The 20,434-nt window shown below is 48.1% G+C and overlaps 1 protein-coding gene across 1 annotated transcript in view; it reads right to left on the minus strand.

Moving 5' to 3' along the window:
* Positions 1-20,434, minus strand: part of LOC146821044 (zinc finger protein 777-like) — a 305,507-nt gene that overhangs the window by 221,572 nt on the left and 63,501 nt on the right. Inside the window, exon 2 of the mRNA XM_085611977.1 lies at positions 8,122-8,248. Coding sequence (XP_085468103.1) covers positions 8,122-8,248 — 127 coding nt within the window. The remainder of the gene's footprint in view (positions 1-8,121; positions 8,249-20,434) is intronic.

The raw sequence follows: 20,434 nt of genomic DNA on the forward strand, positions 1-20,434 counted from the left end.
TGGGATCCCTAGTGCTTATTTTTTTCATGTGCGGCATGTCTCACGGGCTGTGGTTGAACAGGGAAAGGTGCCCAAAGCGATACCCTCATAGTGGTCGAAGGCTAGGGCCTTCACCAGAAGTTTAGCAACACAAGCGCGTGATGGTAGAAAACCATGTAGTGATCGGCAGAAGTTAACAGGTCCTTTTTAACCTGTCATTGAAATGAGGCCTACCAGCTCACTCACCTTTCCAAAGGTTCAGCTGCAGTGTGCTTAACTCACTCTTGGCCTACATCAGTTAGATGTAAAGTGCTGCGAAGTGCAGGAATGGTGAATAAGCACTGGTTGTATATGTTTTCGGTAAAAAATGGAAGGTGCACTCGTTGTGAAGTCAACAGACATGGAGAATTAAAGCAGGGTACAATACGCAGATGATCCAACGCTGACTTCCCCGCCCGCCTCAGATGTTGGATAAAGCCTATTGTTTGGTTGTCAGCCTGGGAGGTGAAGGTTGGATCATCTGCGTATTGTACCCTGCTTTAATTATCACACCGCATCCTGCACGCTCCAAAGACTTCTGTGTGCTGTTCCTGATGGGTCCTGCCAAGGCACTGCTGCCCTGACGAAGTTCCCTCTGGCAAAAAATCGTGAATGAACGCGTTGGCTGTGTGCCAGGTTTTAAAGTTTAATCTGAATAAAAAGGAGTACTTTTGGGACAGATTCTTATCCGTGTCTATTGACTTCACAACGACTGCACCTTCCATTTTTTACCGAAAACTTGACGATTTTTTACACCTCCGGACGGCGGGTGTGGGAAGTGATTGCACCACTTTCAAATGTATTGTACATGTGGAATGGATGTGCTTGACCTTGGTCTGCCGTTTGTTCTTTCCGTGTTAACTGGTTGTATGTGGGCCTGTGAAGGGTACAGTGTAGAGGCAGAGCAGGGCTGTGCAGTCCGTGCGTGATGAGTGCATGTACTGGGTGTATATGTACCTGTGAGAAGTACAATATATGAAGGGTATAGTGTTATGCAGCGCATTCATGGTGAATGTACATGGTGGCAGTGTGTGTGTGCCTGCAAGTGACACCCAAGACACAACACAGAAAGGCTACAATACTGAGCAGTGCACACAGAGAAAATATATGTGTTGAATGTATGTGTGCATGTGGTGGCACAATACAAGGAGGTAACAGTGCTGAACAGTGTGCATGCTGTGTAAATACACTTGGTGCAAGTGTGCCTCTAATGGTACATCACATGGAGGACACTGCGTTTCATGTTGGGAAGCCCAGGCTAGCATGGTGAAGACATGACGAGGTAGAGGAATCCCCCCAGAAAGATTTGTGTATTGCTGCATTTTTGTTAGCTGGGTGGGACATACTGGAAAAGGGACAGAAAAACTCCCCCGGTACACTTCAAAGGGTGGTTTTGATTCAGTGAGAGATCACAAGGAAGGGTCCAGGACACATCTCAGTAAGGAGATGGGGTTGATCAGGAAATCACAGAGAGTGGGGCTGGGAGCCCGTGATTAACTTTTTTGGTCAACACATCACTGTGGCTGTCATCCATGTGTACACTCTAATCACTCCCATGGTCTGTGTTGTGGGACTATCAGCCTGGTAGTCTCTTGCTGAAATAGAGGGCTTTTCAAGAGCAAGAGGAGATATGAATATTTCAAAAGAAACAGAACCCCAACATAAAACTTAAAAAACTCCGGAACAAAATCATATTTAGGGGCAGATTTGTCATAATATTGCACTGGTCTTGCGTCATGCAATGTAACACAAGGGCAATGCAGCACTAAAGTCGGATTTACCAAGCAACGCACAGCTAAATCAAGCCCTGTGGCTTGGTAAATGTGGAGTAATGAGAGGTAGCAAAAGTTGCTATCTTGCATTACTCTGCCCTGAGAAGAATTCCATAGGTGAAGTGTGGGTGTTTCCCTGCATCCACCCATTTATTTTGGCATGGATTTTTACTAGGTACTGCTAAAGGGTACGACAGTGGAGACTGTGCCTTTTGTTTCTTTCAGTTTATCGGGGGGAGAGTTAGATATTCTAAGAGCAATCGCTTTTAAAGGCAGTTTTAATATTTTATGTAATACTGAATTTGAATATGAAAACGTAGACATTTTGACATTGAAAACGTGAACATTTTTACGTTGAAAACTTTAGAATTTTTAAAGTGTCTAATTCAGCTGTTATACTGTTTGGGGAATTTTTACTCACTTTTTAAGGGCTGTCTCCTTACAGGGGAGGTCTGAAGGTCAGACTGTCTACTGAGAGGAGGGCTGTTTGGAACACAAACCAACGTCAGCTTTTGTCGGGCGTGCTCTAGTGTTTCACAGGCGAATAAGACGAGTCTCGGTTCTTTGATTATAAAATCTCAGATTAACTTTTACTATGTACTGCTAAAGGGTATGACAGAGGAGTCTGTGCCTTGTTTAATTCATTTTATCTGGGGGGGGGGGGTTATTCTTCTAATAGCAATCATTTTTAAAGGGTGTTTTAATATAGCCTCATAGCCTGCCGTGGCGGGCTATACCGCCTATTAAAGGCCCGCTCCCGCATTAAAGGCCCGAGACGAAGGCGAGGGACTTTAACAAGGGACCGGGACTTTAATAGCTGGTATAGCCCTGCTACGTAGGGCTATAAGGCTATTAGACCATCTAACCCGGAAGTCGCTGTCATTGTTGTTGGAGCAGGGAGGCCGCAGAAACGTTTTTAGAATTTGTTCATCAAGCTGCGAAACTTAAAGCGCCATACTATCAGGTAGAAGAAAATATAATTCCTTTTCATCGGTGGCTCCACACAACGCAGAATTGTTGAAATAAGTACCTCATTTAACAGTGTTTTTATTCATATCAAGAAGGTTCCAGTCCTAACCAAAGGTCAAAGGATCAACCAAAATGTTCATCACCAAATAATTGATGACGAAATGAGTACCACATTTATAGGTATTTCCCTGTTTTAATCTAAAAGAAGGTTCCAGACCTAGTCAAAGGTTAAGGAATCACCTAACAGCTTACTAGAAAACCCTGTCCTGAAGAAGGTTGTCCAAGCAAGTTACACCAAAACGCCGCGTCGACTTTTTAATTGTGGTTTTCTGCACTATTATTGTTGTTCTTTTTATATGATGACATTTTTTAACACTATGGGGTCTATTAGCATGGAAAATCACTCCGATCGCCATGGTAGCGGGAAAACACCGCCCGCCAGGACCGCGGGAAAACCGCCGGTTAAATTATTATGCTCCGCAGTGGAAATCCGACCGCAGCGGTCGGACAGCGGCAGTTAACATTGTGGTGGGCGGTGCTTCCAGCAGCATGCCGCGATGTCCAAACAAGCATGTCCTGCATGTCCCTGCACTGTGTTGCAGGCACTGCACAGTGCCTGCCACCTGGTACAGGGACATGTAGGGGCTACCATGGGTACCCCCCCAGTGCACCCACACACCCCCCCATTACATTGGGGGTCCGCAATGGAACCCCGGATACATTCTCCGCATGCCTTTTCATGGCAGTTCCACCGCCGTGGAAAGCTGGCTACCGCCGGCATCATAATCGTGCCGGCGGTGTTTGGCCCTGATCCACCACAATTGTAGCAGTCCAGCTCCGCACGCCAGGCAAGCGGGCGGACTGCAACCGGCGGAAAAGTGGTGGGCAGAAAATCACACCGCTGCGGTCACGATCGCAATGCTAATCGAACCGGCGGTGTTCAGGGCTTCGATGGTGGGCGGATGTCCGCCGCCAGTCCGGCGGTTGCTGCCGCCCGCCCGGCAGAGGACATCCGCCCTCCATCCTAATGGACCCCTAGGTGTTGTATTTTATGTATTGCATTCAAATTGTTATAATGTACTGATGCTCAGTTTTGATAAGTGCAAAACTTTTTTAATCAACTGGAATAAATTTGAAACTTGAATTTTATTGATTGTTTTAGTGTTATGTTTTTGCTGTAATAAGATATTTAGTGTGTATACAATATATAGGATTAATTGCTACAGTTCTTTTGGCACAACACATGATCCGAACCTGTTTACTAAGGACTTTAGTGTTTCTATAAGGCTATTAAAACATTCTGCCACTAGAGGGCAGAATGTTCTAACAAATAAAACAAAGTCTTCTCGAAGCTCGAGGGGATTTAAATCCCCTCGAGCTCCGAGAAGCCTTTGTAAAACATTGGAATGTTGCTCTGCGGGCCTTTACTGGCCCATAGAAGCAGGGAGCACTCCAGTTTCTTCAATGGAGCTCTTAACATTCCAATGTTCTAATATTGTATGGTATACTGAATTTGCAAAAGTGAGAATTTTGGTATTGAAAACGTGGGAATTTTTAAAGTGCCCAATTCGTCTGCTATATTGTCTGGGGAATGTCTTACTCACTTTTTAAAGGCTTTCTCCATGCTGGAGGTCTAAAGGTCAGAATGTCTGCTGGGAGGAGGGCTTTTTGGAACACAGAGCAAGGCCATCTTTTGTCGGGCCTGCTCTAGTGTTTCACAGGCTAATAGGAGGAGGCTCTGTTCCTTGATTATAAAATTATGGCCGCAGCACGGACGAGCACCACGAGTGCGCCACTGGCATGCCGAGGGCAAGCTTGTCTACGACCGTCCGCGTCCCGACCACGGACAGCACCAGCCATTATGCTGGTTGTTCAGCAGAGAGTCAGTCTCATCAGACATACTTGCCAGAGCAGCTTGTAGATATGAGAGGGGGGATTTACTGGGGTGTAATCCTATATTGGTAGATGCTACTGGCCCTGTTTCATGTGGCAAATGTAAGCATAGCCTCTTACCCCTAAACTATCCAAGCATTAATAGTGCACTCTACAGACAGAGAAGGTCAGAGGGAAATTAGGGCAGCAATGGTGAACGTTCTTTCTCTGCATAAACATGCTTTAGAACAATATGATTTGTTAACGAAGGAGACCTTGGATATATTTTTTATGACTGAAACGTGGATGAAGGAGGACACCTGTCTAGATTTTCACTTTGCTATCACGGTGGCTTATGTATGAGTGCATGAAGACAGGGTGGGAAGAAGAGGAGGTGGGCTGGTAATGGTCTTTTAAAAGGTAATTTGAGTGTAAGACCTTCAAACTAGATGGGATAAAAGGAGCTGAAACCTTGGGCTTTACCTTAGCCATTGACGGACAGCATTGTCTGTCTGGGATATTAGTCTATTGCGCCCCCCCCAGATATGCAGGAGACTTTATTTTATTCCAGGATCAAGTATTAGCCCCTATATGCATCTTTTTTGCCAACTTCATCATGCTTGGTGATTTTAACATTCAGTTAGATATGGAAGAGGAGCCTTTAACAAGGCACTTAGTGGAATCCAAAACCTCCCTTAATTTAGCGACAGTCCCCGTGGGACCCACTCACATGGCTGTTCACTGCATCGACAGCATGTTCTCTAATGCAACATCAGGAGTGTGTTGCCCCCAGCATGTACTATGGTCAGACCATTTCTTCGTGTCTTTTGCTTGGAAGTTGGATTACCTAAAGGTTCCCCAAACTTCTGTGCCACAGACTGAGAACAGATGTTGGAGTAGGGTGCCCTTGGATGAGTCAAGGAGCACCCTGCTGGACTCTAAACCAATGATCCCTACTCGGTTAGAGAAGGGAACACTGTGATTAGCTCATGGCTTAGGAGGGCGGCTGATCTTGTAGCCACCATCTCAACTTCAAGAAAAACTACAAAGACTATCAGCCCGCTGGTTCTCGCAGGCATTAGTTCAGGAAAGAGCAGCATGCAAGAAGTTAGAATGACTATGGTGGCGTGTTCATCTGGACTCCAACAAAGTCCAGTATAAACTGGTCCTGGGGCATAGTCACGACTGCCACCAAGATGGTCGCACCTCTGTGAGGCTTCGGACCCCGCAGTCCTCCATTTTGCTGTTCGCCGCTGCAGTAAATCCTGCATTTAGGCATATACGGCTAGCTAGAGACACATTGAAATGGAGAGACGCGGGAGCGGTGCCCGGCCAAGGATCTGAGGCCTGCAACCAACAGAGGGACAGTGGGTGATACCATGTTGCCGACACAGCCATGCGGAGACATGAGACACGGGTGAGCCTGAGGCCAAGATCGTCCGATATTGTCGGTCGCAGGTGCCCCCTCGCTTCTCATACTGTGAATCACAGGGTGGGCAGGCCCACCTTATGAGGCGCGCTGCCTTTGTTCCTGATTCAGAAGACAACGTAACTGCGGCCCACTGGAGAGATGGGAGCTGTACGCTGCCGGGGCCTGCGTGGGGGCGGTGAGCCGGCTGCTTCGGGTTGACCTGTGCCTCGAGCCGGAGCCCGCTCCTTGCAATCGCATCCCGCCTCAAAGAGGACACCAAGGAATGGAGGCGGCGTTTTAAAAACTGCGGTGAGTTCTCCCTGCTTGCCCAGATATTGCTCTGCCTGCACTGCTGCTCTACGCTGTTGGTTGTGGCGAACGCGCACCCTGCTAACATACCGGAGCCCACCCCAGCCTAGACCAACAACCGCATTGTTGTAGTGGCAGGTAGCAACCACCATCACGCCTCCTACTGACCCAGACACGATACGTTGAGCCTCACTGGGCACACCTTCCCACTGTCTGTTTCCCGCTGGCCGCCCGCTTGTCCTGGGGTGTAGGTCTATGGTACGGCCCGGTGATTGTGGGATCCACCCGTGATATAGCCCCTCGCATAACAGGATCTACAATAACTACCTGGACCTTCCCCACCAGAATTGGAGAAAGCAGAGGTGGAGAGGGGAGTAAAGGAACTACACACTTGGACCATAAACCACTAACGTGCAGCCGGGGTACCGCTTGACTGGAGGTCTCTCTATGGGACGTTCGGACCCAAAACAAAAGAGGCTTACCGTTGACTGCGATGGCCCCAACGGACATCGGTGCTCACAGTCAGACTCTAAGGAACCTTCAAAGCCACAGCACTGTGGAGGCCCCCCATGTGATTTCTCCGCTGTGATGGCCAAGCTCAAGATAGGCTTTGGCGCTATGGAGGTGAGATTTGTTACGCTGGCAGGTCGCATGGATAGCCTGGGTGAGCTGATGGAAAGGCAGGGCGTCCGGATTGATGACGCGGAACAAAGAATCTCTAGCCTGGAGAACAACACCACAACAATGCAAAAACGCCTGGACAAAATGGTACACCGTCTAAAGCAAGTGGCAATTAAGAAAGAGTACTTAGAGGCTAGATTCCGGAGAAATAACATTTGCAGCTCAGAAATAGCAGAAACTACCAACATGGGGCGACCCAAGAACTTTGTAGAGCAATACGTACTGACCCTTTTTGAATGTCCTAACTTCTCACATTTGTGGTCGAACTGGTGCACCGCTCATTGAGACAGCGGCCCCCTGAGGGCGCACCGCCACAAAATCAATTTCACATTGCCTATCTTCTCAACTACAGGAACAGAGATACCGCACTCCAGATGGCCTGGGAAAAGAGGCCCTTGCACAACCTTTGGTGGAGGGCCCGTGGAGTTCGGACGTGCCTTACATTGACCAGTTCATCTTCAGGAGACTTTGCTACACCATGCCCACTCCCCCCTGAAAACTTTGCACCATCGACACTGGCACGGATGGACACGGGGGGAGAACACATGACTTCTAGAGTTTACCGAGCGTGTATCGCACTGAAGCCTTACACTACTGTATGGGTGCTGGAGATCTGGCCGACAGATCTTGGGGTGCGGTCACTGATAAAATGTGGACATACTGTTGCACACAAATGCAGCACATTTTTATTAGCCAACGCCATAAATTATTACATTTCAAATTCTTGCACTGCTACTATTTATCACCATCAGATATTGCAGCATTTTACCACACTAGACCTGATAACTGTGTGAAATGTCGGGGAGCGGGAGCGAACTTTGCACATCTCACCTGGACTTGCCCAGTTGCACACTCCAATTGGGTAGCGGTGTTTGAACACATCTCAGCCATGACTTAACTTGATTGGATATCATTTCTTTTACATTTTTTAGGCAGAAACTCAATCAATTTTGTATATTATAATTTCACCTCTTCTAGAGAAAAGATTGTCAAAAGAGGAGTGAACAGTCTTTGCCCTTACCATTGTTTAAGACAAAAACATTAAACCAAATCATTAAAAATCCTTAAAGATAGTCAATATAACTTTACCGAGAGAGATTAAGGATTGGTGAATTTCCTTCATCACATTCCTGTAAAGTTCCTTCTGCCATTCGTGTAACTGAGTCCACTCCTCTGCAGAGAAATGAACAGCCGCATCATGGAATGGTATTGGCATCTGTAACAGGAAATTGTAGTTTGAGTCAAACACTGTAGTTATTTATTTATTATTATTTTTTTTTGAAACCGTTTATTACAAAATTAAAAAAATATACAAAGATGGGCCTACAACCTTCAGGCCGGCCGCTAGCAAGCAAAAGGAGCATGTGATACAAACAATAGCGCGCATGCCGCGGCAAAGGGAAATGCACAGGAGTTAGAAGCGGTGGTAGCCACGCCATCCGGACCCCACATAACGGTTTCATTTTAATATAAATAACAACAAAAAACAAATCCACAAGGCAACCCACAATCGGAAACAGCAGCATGCGCTCCCCTAGAGGGGGGACCCTACCAATCCATAGGAGTATCAAGGGGGGGAAAAGGTCAAGACGGGGATTAGGTGGACTCAGTGCCCAGAACCGGGGAGATAAGCTGGCTAAGGGGACGGGGCCGGTGACGGATCGGGCAATAACGGCGGGGTACAGATTCCCCCGCGGTAGGCGTTCCAGGGGCCCCATACGTTCACCCATGTCCCAGGCTTACCTCTCGCAATATACACCACCTTTTCCCGAAACATGCACCAATCCATGTTATCCTTCCATGCCGAGACAGTCGGCGACCTCTGGGAACCCCACAGTTGAGCAATGTCGCGTTTGGCCACCATATATCCCAGAGTCACCCACCGCGTCTGCGGCACCGAGTAGTCGGTTGGCTCCCACACATTCAGTAGGCATCTCCTCGCTTCGGGCAGCAGCGACACACGCGTAACCACCTGCAGGACCTCATGCACACCACGCCAGAATCGCTCCACCTCCGGGCATTCCCACAAAATATGGAGAAAGGTCCCCAACGAACCACACCCACGCTTCCACAACCCGTCCACAGCATAGCCCATACGCAGTAGCCTTGGCCCCGTAACATAGACCCTATGGAGTATCTTGAGCTGGGCGAAGCGAAGGCGGGCCGGTATGGCCACCTCTTTCGGGGAGGCCACCGCAGATATCCAGTCCTCGTCATCCAGCTCCAATCCATCGGCCACCCATGCCTCACGAAGGTTAGTCAGCAGTCCCGAGCGGTCATTGATAAGTTTTTTATAGATTAATGAAATCGTGCTGTCCGGTACATGTCCATCTAGCACTCTATCCTCCAGAGGGGAATACTCCGGGATGGAGGCAACGTCCGGGAATACGGAGCATAGCGCATGACGGATCTGCATATACCGAAAGTACTCCCTGTCCTGCAACTGGAATTCTCTCTGTAGCATCTCGAACGTTTTGAATCCCCCCCTCGTCCAGAGATCACCCACCCTGCTGATGCCTATCATGTCCCACTTCTCAAAGCCCTTCGAGGTCCACAGGGAGCCCAACTGCTCAGATGCGTATAGTGGCGCCGCCCGGGTCAAACGATCTTTCCACCCCATCGCCACATTAGCCGTGTGCCACACTCGTACCATGACATGCGTGGGGCCCGTCAGACGTGCGTCAAGCGAGCTGGAGTAAAGCGCTCGGTTATAATCACCACCCGGCAGTAACATCTTATCCATTTCAAAAGCCGGGATTAGAGCGGGCCCGTACAGGCCGTGATTAATCGCAGCCAGCTGGGAGGCCCAATAATACCGTTTGATATCCGGGAGGGCAATCCCCCCGTCATACCACGGGAGCGTCAGCTTCGCCAGGGCGATACGCGGTCTACCTTCCCAGAACAGTCGGCGCTGCAAACTCTCCACCTCGCGAAAGTAGCGCGCCGGGACGACGTCCATTGTGTTCTGCAGAGCGCACAGGAAACGCGGCAGCGACATCATCTTAAACAATGCCGCCCGGCCGAGCGGCGAGAGCGGCAAGCGCCTCCAACGCGCGACATCCTCCTTCAGGCGCTGGAGGGGGGGAAGCAAGTTCTGACTATATCGGGCCTCCGCGTCCAGGGTAATGAAGACACCCAGGTACCGAAATCCCAGCGGGGCGATCTGGATAGGACAGCCCCGCGGAAGGATAGGATCCTCCCCAGAGAGAACATAGACGCACGATTTAGCCCAGTTGATGACAAGGCCGGAGTTAAGACCAAATGAATGCAATACATCAACCAGTACTATCAGTGATTTACGTGGGGAAGCCAGGTACAGGAGAATATCGTCAGCGTATAGAGATACGCGGTCCTCATACTCGGGGGTCCAGCGGAGACCACGAATAGAAGGTTCCCACCGCAGCCACTCCGCCAGGGGCTCCAAGGCGAGCGCGAAAAGGAGCGGCGATAACGGGCAGCCCTGCCGCGTGCCCCTGCCCAGCTCGAACGGAGCCGACACTCTACCGTTCACAACCACCTGCGCCAGCGGGCCAGAGTACAACAATTTTACCCAACTGATGAATCCTGGGCCAAACCCAAACTTCGCGAGCGTCGCCCAAATATAAGGCCATTCAAGCGTGTCAAACGCCATAGTGGCCGGCTCTCGTATGAACGGGACACGTGCGAGCACCCCATGCAAACGCCGCAGGTTAAGCGCTGTATTGCGATGAGGGATAAAGCCGGACTGATCCTGGTGAATCAAGTCACACACTACGCCGACCAGCCGATTGGCCAACACCTTGGCGAGGATTTTGGGCTCCGCATTCAATAGCGAGATAGGCCGATAGGACGTGACCCGGTCCCGTGGCCTCCCCTCCTTATGGATAACCACGATAGTAGCTAGACGCTGGTCTAGCGGGAGGGAACCCGCCGAGTGGGCCGCGAGGAACATAGCACGGAGATGCGGCGCCAGCGTATCCGGTCGCAGTTTATACAACTCGATGGGAAGACCATTAGGACCCATGGCCTTTCCGGAAGCGACCGAACGTATGGCGAGGGCAATTTCTTCGGAAGTTGGAGCGGCGTCCAACGACACTCTGTCCTCCTCCGAAAGGGAAGGCAGCGCGATATCCCTGAGCAGGGCATGGGAATCCTCTTCAGAGCGGGAGGACACCGGGGAATACACCCCACGGAAATAGTCTGCAAAGCAGGAGACAATTTCTTCTGGTTCAGTGACACACACACCATTCTGTTTCTCAATCAACGGGACAACTCGACTCGCTCTCTCCTTTTTGTCCAGCCACGCAATCAATTTACCAGCCTTATCACCCACATCATACAGTCACCCCTGTTGCTCTCTACTGAGGCCGCTGGCCGCCTCCGTGACGAGGGCCTTATAGGCCGCTTGCTTGAGTCGGAGAACATGTAATTTGTCATCCGTCACCCCACATTCTAGAGCACCCTCCAACTCGGTTATCTCAGTCTCAACACGGGTCACCTCCTCCCGCTCGCGCCTCCGGGAATGGGAAATAAGGGACAAGGCCTCTCCCCGGAGTACCGTCTTGAACGCCTCCCACAGTGAGACCGCCGATGACACAGACCCCACATTCTCGTCAAAGTAGCGCTTAAGGGATTTAACCAGCTCTGCGCGAATGGTGGGGTCACGCAGGTACCAGGGGATTAATCGGGACCACCCTACCCTCTCCCCTCGGAAGAATATCAAAGTGCAACAAGAGCGGGGAGTGGTCCGAAATACCCCGTGCCAAATGGCGCACCTCCCCTATCCTCCCCACATGCGCCGCCGGAACCAGGACATAATCTAGCCGTGAGAGACTACCATGAGCCCCTGAATGGAAGGTGTACTGTAGCTGCGTGGGATGTTTCAAACGCCAACAATCCACCAGCCCCAAGGTATCCAAGAGGCCAGACAACCACGCCTGGGCACGGGGGAGATCCCTAGGGGGGTGACGATCCACAGTTCCTGAAACCACAGCATTAAAATCCCCCCCCACCACTAGAATCCCCTCCGGAAGGCCAAGGAGGAGGCGCCCCAGATCCGCAAAGGTGGTCGTCTGCAGCCCCGGCGGGACATAAACAGACACAAAAACGACCACTCTGCCCTCCATTCTACCCACCAAAACCGTGTAACGTCCCCTTTCGTCATGGAGCACTTCATCAATCTCCAACGGGAGCGAGTTCTTAACCATAATGCCCACACCCCTTGAACCAGACGTGAAGCCCGAATGAGCCACAAGGCGGTAGCCCCGTCGATTCATAGCACAAAAGGAGTTGCCAATGAGGTGTGTCTCCTGCAGAAAAACTATATCGGGCGAAATTCGCTTCAAGAACTGCAGGACCACACCTCGTTTTATCCTGTCTCCCAATCCATTAACATTCCAGGACAACAGACTCAGTCCCCTACCCCCCATCATAAACAGAAGCCATCACTCGTCCCCCAGAGAGCACTTTAGAAATAACACAACGATACTTTTGCCTTGTGGTATAAACGAACAACACCCCACCCCAACCCACCCACCCCAACAAAACTCCCCCCTCCCTGCACCCCTGCATGAGCCCAGACAGCCCCCCCAACTTGCAGTGTGCCTGTCGCCCCTATATAATGAAACTAGCTAAACCCCCTAGAGGAGGAAAGAGTACCCCTTCTAGACCCCACACAACCTCCAAGGGAGGGGAAAGAACAAAGACAGAAGCTTGGTCGAAAGTGGCATCATAGTCGTCCAGAGTGAGGCCCAATATCAACCCCTCAGTCCCGATCCTGTGGGCCGTCTCCTCCCGCCGCCCCCCCCCACCATCTCGATCACTACCCCCAGGCAGTGTCCAGCCAGTCCCCGGCCGCTTCGGGATGATCAAAAAAGTGCGTGCGACCATCCACCTCTACCCGCAGCTTGGCCGGGAAGAGCATGGCGTATTTTAAGTTCATGTCCCGGAGACGGCGCTTGACACCCAGGAAACTCAGTCTCTGCTTCTGGACCGCTTGGGTAAAATCGGGATAAAAGTTCACCTCCATATTTTCCAGCTTAATCGGCCCTTGCAGTCTGGAGGCTTGCAAGATCGCGTCCCTGTCCCGAAAGTTAAAAATCCGGGCAATGAGAGGCTGCGGAGGGGCTCCAACCTTCGGCCTTCCCCCGGGAACTCTGTGGGCCCTCTCACTGTAGTTATTTTTAAATATGTTGAGTTGAAAAAAAATGTCATTCCAGCATCATGTTACCATGAATTTGTAATCCACCAGCCCATAAGTTCAAATAAGTAACTTTGAGAAAAATCCTAATACATTCCAGTTAATACTCTTACTGTACAATGGCTCAATAAATCCGACTGTGCACTGTAAACTTTCTTTTTTCCAACCTGCACAATTGTGAAATCTTAACTGAAATATTCTGTTTGATTATTATAGCAAGCAGATAATTTTACCTTTGCTTTGATACCATACAACAGGTAAAAAATTGCAGTATAGCAAACCATCCTAAACATAGGAATCCAAAGGATATTCCACAAAGAAAACTTCTAGCAGAATGCAAAGGACGCACCTTCAAATTTAACAATCGAAGATGTTCACATTTACTATTGAATAATATACTCTGTAACTTATTTCCTTGACTTTATGGTTGTTATGAATCTTTTTAAATACTACGCCACTATTTTAAATTGTATCATTTTCAAATGCAATTCAATATTTCAATCTTCAAATGCCATTTAGTTCCGATTTTATTATTTCCTCGATTAGCTCGTTTTTATTAAAAATAGTGCTTGCTTATATTAAAAACTTTGACAAGAAAACGTGTACCTGTCATTAAAAACATCATCCTCTAAGATATGCAGACAAATAACAGTTTGGTATGTATGTTTAAGTTATAGATTTAGAAGCTGGACATGTTTTACCCATCACCCTGTCCTCTCAATTATAGCTTTCACAAGAGATACCTTAGGGCCAGATAAATGAGAACTTTTTTAACAATTTAATTGGGATTTTTGGTTTTTTCTTTAAAAACACAAAAGTGATACAGTGAAGATTGCATGAGCACAATATAATCTGAAAAGCAGTAGTCTGGTAGCCTTGATCCTCCTGTTGTAGCTGATGCAGTAGAGTTTGCAGTCGGAAACCTTAACATGCTGAAGTGCAGTGCAACTAGAGCCATAGTGAAAATCGTGGGAGGTATTGCAGTGTAGACAAAAGAAGCAAAGCACAACAGTACTAAACAATGACACACCAGGTTACGTTAAGGTATATGCAGAAGAGGAACTGAGGTCCAGTCGTGGAGGATACCCTGCAGCTTATCATACCAATTAATTTGTCACTAGTCAGAAGGGCACCTCCCAAGGAAAATACGACCTTGTGTACCAGGGGCATTATCGGACTAGCAGGGGCCAGGGTGCACCACAGCTCACTCAGTAGTGTAAAGAGGAACTTTCAAGTGTGTAAGGATGGATGAGAGATTCTCAAGGGGGTCTGTTATCACTCACCCCTACTTTAAAGGTAATTATCAGCTCATTCCATACAGCATCAATACGACACTTGCATAGTCCGCTAGGCACGTCCCTTTACAAAACAGTGATTCTACTTCAGCCCAACAAACCACTATGTAATGCCAGAGGGACACTCCCGGCAGGGAAGGGGCCTTCCGTTTCATTGAGATTGGGCCTCTGGCTAAGAGAATGGCTAGGTCAAGAAGTCTGCTCACTACTTTGATGGACTTGGGGAGCTAGTATAACCCCAAAATGGAGCTCTTAAGGCTATTTAGCTCTCAACGGCCAGTTGTGGCCGTCAACACTGTGATGATCTCCCTCTACTACGCATTCACAATGGGACATTCCTAGAACATATGTTAAGTGTCCATTGTCAGAAGCGTGGCACCAGCGGCAAATCAAACTAAATTAGTGGTCAAATAAATCTTTTTGGGCTTTGCAGGGAGGGGTTAAGTAGGCACAATAGAGCATATTATGTTGTATTTATTGGAATTTGGCATTATAGGAAATCTTTTGATGACGTGAAAGTAATTTCTACCAATCTTTCTGGGTAGAAGGATAGCCCACATCAGCCTACCATTTAGTACCGAGCTCCGGTAAGGGATCTGCCGATAGGGCTGGGATGGCTCGAAAGAGCAAGGAGATTAGTCTTTGCCGATCAAAGGGTTAACAATGCTTGAGGTAGCAGGTGAGTGGGAGGTCAGTATCAGTTGTACCCCCCAAAAGAAGCCAACGCTCCAGTAAGGTGTCTGTGAGTGAGAAATTGGCCAGGATGTAGAACAAACTGCTCAATCGGGGAATCAAATGGAATCAAAGTGCTGTCCTGAAATAAGTCATCCAAGCAAGCAATTTCCCATGCGTCAGCAGCTCCCTCCATGACACTCCCCCTGAAAGTACGGACACTATTCAAGAGGATCCCTAGAGAATATGATAGGATATTTGGAGAAAAGTCCACGGTCCTACATTAGATTTCATGTGCTATGAATAGCAACTAGAGGGTCTTGGCAAAGGGGATTTGGGCAGAAAGATCTCCCGAAATATGTCTGACGTGTCCCCAACTTCCCAAGGTCTCCCAGCTCGAGTAAATGACAACCAACTACCCAGTGGATGGGCTCTGAAGTTGTACCCCAAAGGTAACAACAGTGCTTGAAATGTGGAGTGCCTAGGCCCACCCGATCTGTTGGATCTAAGGCAACCCTGTGTCTACAGCTATTTTAAATTAAATCACACATCACACCATCTAGGGTCCGGAACAGGCTCCTGGGCACAGGGACCTAAAAGTTGGAGAAGTAGTAGAGTAACCCCGGCAAAATTATCATCTTGGTGAGGGATATGCGACCTTGAACCGTCAGTGGAAAGGACCTCCAAAATATAATCAGGACCCAAAGCAGGGATACTTCCCTCACCAGGTTGCCGTCAAGTAAGTGTTTGTGCGATACATGTTGATACCAAGATGTAGGAAGGTCGAGGACTCTGATGTGACTGGGTGCCCACAACCTCATGTGCAGGGCAATCGGGGCTCGGCAGAACAAGCAAGATTATGACCAGTAAACACCAATAATCAAGGCCTCCTTGAAGCTGCGTAGTAACTGTTGTGTTATGCTTTTCTCATGTTTAGAATGTTATGAGATTAGCCATGGAATGTACTGCAGAGTGGGGTGTAGAATGTACTTTAGTGGAATGTATTAGGTCATAGCAGTGTGTGGGAGTGAGGGGGAGAAGACAATTGGTGTACAGACGGTTGCTGTGGTACCTGCTGATACCAGGGATTTTGAGTCTGAAGAATAAACCTTAAAACAACAGTATGTGTCGGCTGGATTTATACTGAACAATCCCATGTGTTCAAAAGTCACCCTTTTGGCCTGTTCACTCCCAATTTTTGTGGGCTGAATGGTACTATTGGTAGCTGACTCTGACTGTGCCCTGGGCCCTGCTAGTCAGCCCTTATACTCCTGAGGTCTCCCCAAAGTGTTCCAGGGGTGGAGGTCAGTTAATTCTAAGAAGGGTCCTGATAAAAGTTGGTTTATAAACCCTGGTGAGGGAAAAACTGCCCATTTTATTTTCCACCAGTGTAGGAGGTCCCCTGCAAAGTCAACTTTGGTGCTGTGGACACTGTGAAGTATTAATCTACATCATTTTTACATATTAGGCAACCCTCAAGTCTTCCTAGGTGTCACACGGGTAGGAGTTGGGCATGTAATTATGAGCAGAGTCCTTATAAAAGATGTTTTATAAACCCTGGCGAGGGAGGAATTGCCCATTTCATTGTCCCTATTGTAGATACTTGGCCTCATAAGCTAACATGGCAATATGTTGTGGATGTATAAATATTGCTAGGAAAGTTAAAAAAAATCATTCAAAGACTTAACAGAATGGTATTGATAGATCCAACAGATTGCTCTTGTTGAATTTATCATAACTGGTACAGAAAAGAAGTTCTAACACGTTCTTGTCTGTAAGCTAAAATCCAGCCTTCCTGCAGTCTTCCTTGACTGGTCAGTGCTAACAGGCTTAGCAAGGCTGCCTTGATGAGGTGGTAAGTGGTTATCCAGGGGAGAGGCTATCTGCTGGAGATAGCTCTGCAGCTCCATGGGAATGCTTGGGCTGAGGTGTCAAAGGAGGACAGGACAGAATTTCAGCAGGACAAGACAGGCAGGGAATGCAAGGCCTACCTACCCACAGTCCCCTGTGCCCTACCAATGATAGCAGGCTTAAGGAAGGAATTTGTAAATGTTAGAGGGAACAGAGCTATCAAAATAAGCCACACTGGGAGTTGGTATAGTTAGTTCTTACTGCTCTGCTGAAAGTTTAGCCATCATAGATTTTGGAAGAACAGTGCTTTCTGGAACAAGAAGATGCCACACTTTGGAGGAAGTGGTTATGCGCCTGGGTGACACCCTGCATCTCATTGGTATGGGGTGTCCCCCTCTTTAGGCCCAAAACCTGAGAATAAATATGTGAGAGGTGCATAGCCTCTCAGTTCTGCTGTCTGAATCTACAAGAAGGAGGACTGTCCTGCTGGAATTCGGATCTGCACTGGTGAAGACTGCGCATACTGCACTATTTGGTACCACAGCTTTGAGGACTTTTCCTTAGTTCAAGAAGGAGTGAGGAGTGACTCACTGCAGCTACAGGTTAACATAGCCTAACTAAAGTGGCGGCTGGCATGGTTCGCAGGGGTGGGTGCGGGCGCACCGAAGGGTGGGGGCATGAGGGGGAAGGTGAAAAATAAAGGAAACCCTTAACTTGATGCATGGGTCCCTCGTCTCTGCTCCTTCTCTCCTCGTCAGACTGAGGAACAGTAAGCACAGAAAAGGCTCCCCTGACCAATCACAAAGTTGCACTGCAGCGTTGTGATTGGTAAGCACCCAGGCTTCCCTGACCAATCACAGTGTTGTGGTTGGTTTTGAGCCTCCTGGTTCGATGCTCAACCAGGGAATGGGGGTCTGAGCTTGTTCTCCACACAGGCTGTAATGCAACCTGCATGGAGAACGGGGAAAGTGCGCATGAATGGTTTGGGCGGCCCCACCCACCCGCCCGCAAAGCAGAAGGAAAGATAAAATGATAATAACTCAAAGTTATTATTGTTTTGATTCCCTTGCAGTGCACTGCTTAAAAACAGTGGGTTGACGCTCCTCCAAGATAGCGGAGGAGCCGCCCCTGCTTAACTGACCCTACTCCAGCCAGAGTTCCCCTCCTGGATGCGTCCAGTGGAAATTTAAGGGGTTTACAAAGGTGCATTGAAAGAAGTGTAATCCAGACCCGCCACAGAACATCTAGGAGATTCCAGACCCTTGGATTTGTGTTTTGGACCCTTGGAAACTACAAGGAGACCATCTGAAAGGGTTTCCAGAAGTTTGGGAAAGTTTTGGGAACTTTTGGGAAAAAAGCTCCATATGGTGACTGACATTACCACAAGGCCAAGCCAGCAACTTTCAACCGCAACCTCGCTCGGATTCGTCCCACTGAAGAGCTTTGGAGGATTTGAAGAGCAGCAAAGGCCCTCATAGGAAAAAGCTCCAGAAATGTTTCTAAGTGTGAAGGTAAAATTTTGACCGAGCCTCCCCCTTAGTGTATGCGAGCAGTCGGCCTGAAAGTTTGACTTTGTCCCAGTCAAGTGTAACCAGATGTCTCAGAGTGGCGCTATTGGTTTCTAAGCTTTAGAAAGTGTTTATTTAAAAAAAAAATCATATCTCTGGTTCCCTATAATGGATTTTGGCGGTTTTGGTGTCATTTACAAGATAAAAATCGGTTACATTTTCATAAATTGGTGTGGGATTTTTATGGTGTGTTGTGTCTTACTTATTTACTGTAGACACTGCACGGCCGGTGGTTGTTCTAGTGGGGTGATGGTGCTCTAAGGCATTACGCAAATATTATAGGGTGAACTTAGGCCTAAGTGCGGTGCAAAAGGGTAGAGAGAACCACCCCTCTTCCTAGATTGTGGTAAACCACAGACAAAGAACTCCAAGGTCCCCTGCACACGCTAGTGGTACATAGATTTAAGTTAGTACAGTAATGAGTGTAGGAAAGCAAGAAACACTGTTCATTCACTGCTCTGTGTGGTTCCAGGATTTATTGCCCTGACGGCCATAACCCTATGAATAGGGTCTCACAATAATTAGTAGCTGCATTTTCTGAATACCAGTCTGCATCACAGAATATAGATTCTGCTTCATGTGGAAACTTTACTTAAATGGAATTCTGGTCTCTGTTACCCTTGAGACCATCGACTACTATTTACTTTCGGGACGGAAGTACAACAGACAAGATGGACCATAATCATAGGAATTTACCTCTGAAGAAGTCGCTGTGTACTTCATGGTAGCGATGAAACACGTGTTGGCTAGGGTAAGACTCTGTACCAAGGAATGCACAACAAGGACAATAAATCCTGGAACCACACAGAGCAGTGGATGAACAGTGTTTCTTTCTTTCCTACACTCATTACTGTACTAACTTAAATCTATGTACCACTAGTGTGTGCAGGGGACCTTGAGGTACTTATTTACTGTATTGGTGTTTCTAAATGCTTTACATGACTGTCAACTAAATTAAGGCTTATTGCTCGCTGTCAGCTACACAGGGTTGAGCAAGGGATTAATTTATAGAGACCCTTTTTAGGATCCAGTACAGTGTTGGTGGCCTTGTTGCTGGTGGTAGGTGCATACTTATCACCACCAATAAACTCCCTTCCAACACCATGCCACTGCAATATCCCCTCACAAATGTCTTTAAAGTATATCAAGATGTCATTGGCATACACGGATTTCATATGGGTCACATTATGCATGGAGATGCTCCAGTCACAACCCAGCTGCTGAACTCTTAGTGCCAGAGTCTCTATATGAGAATACGCACACCTGCCACGTCCCCTGTAGTATAGAGAAGGAATTCGAGGTAAGCTGGCCAATTCTGGCTGATGGATGGCCATACAACAGTTTAATCACTTAAAATATCTTACAGCCTAGCCCAACCTTTAATAGTAGAGCGAACATGTAGCACCAGTCTAACATGTCAAAGCTTCTTTTAAGTCTAAGGCTAAAGAGGCAGCAAACGTCCACTTTGGTGACATTTCACCAACAATCTGTGGAGACAATGTATGTTGAGGGACATAGGCCTGCCAGAAATAAAGTAATTTTGATAGGCTTGGATCAAATAAGGCATGGTCCTCAATAATGTAGCTGCCAGATTTTTACTCAGGATCTTGCAGTCCTTTTTAAGAATGGGTAGTGACTTTTAGGAAGAGACGTCTGGGGAGGGGAGGCGGGGGGTGTCGCATCCTATGTTGTGAAACCAGAGGGTGGAGGAGCCACAAGCCTGAGAAGATGGCCGTCTCAGAGTACAGCTCTGCTACAGCCAGCGCTATCCCGATGGCTATCACGCACCCAGCCTGGGCATACCTGGGGAAAAATCTTGGGGTCAGTGGTGCTGGACC

Source organism: Triturus cristatus, chromosome 6, assembly GCF_964204655.1.
Source record: "Triturus cristatus chromosome 6, aTriCri1.1, whole genome shotgun sequence".
Classification (NCBI taxonomy): Eukaryota; Metazoa; Chordata; class Amphibia; order Caudata; family Salamandridae; genus Triturus; species Triturus cristatus.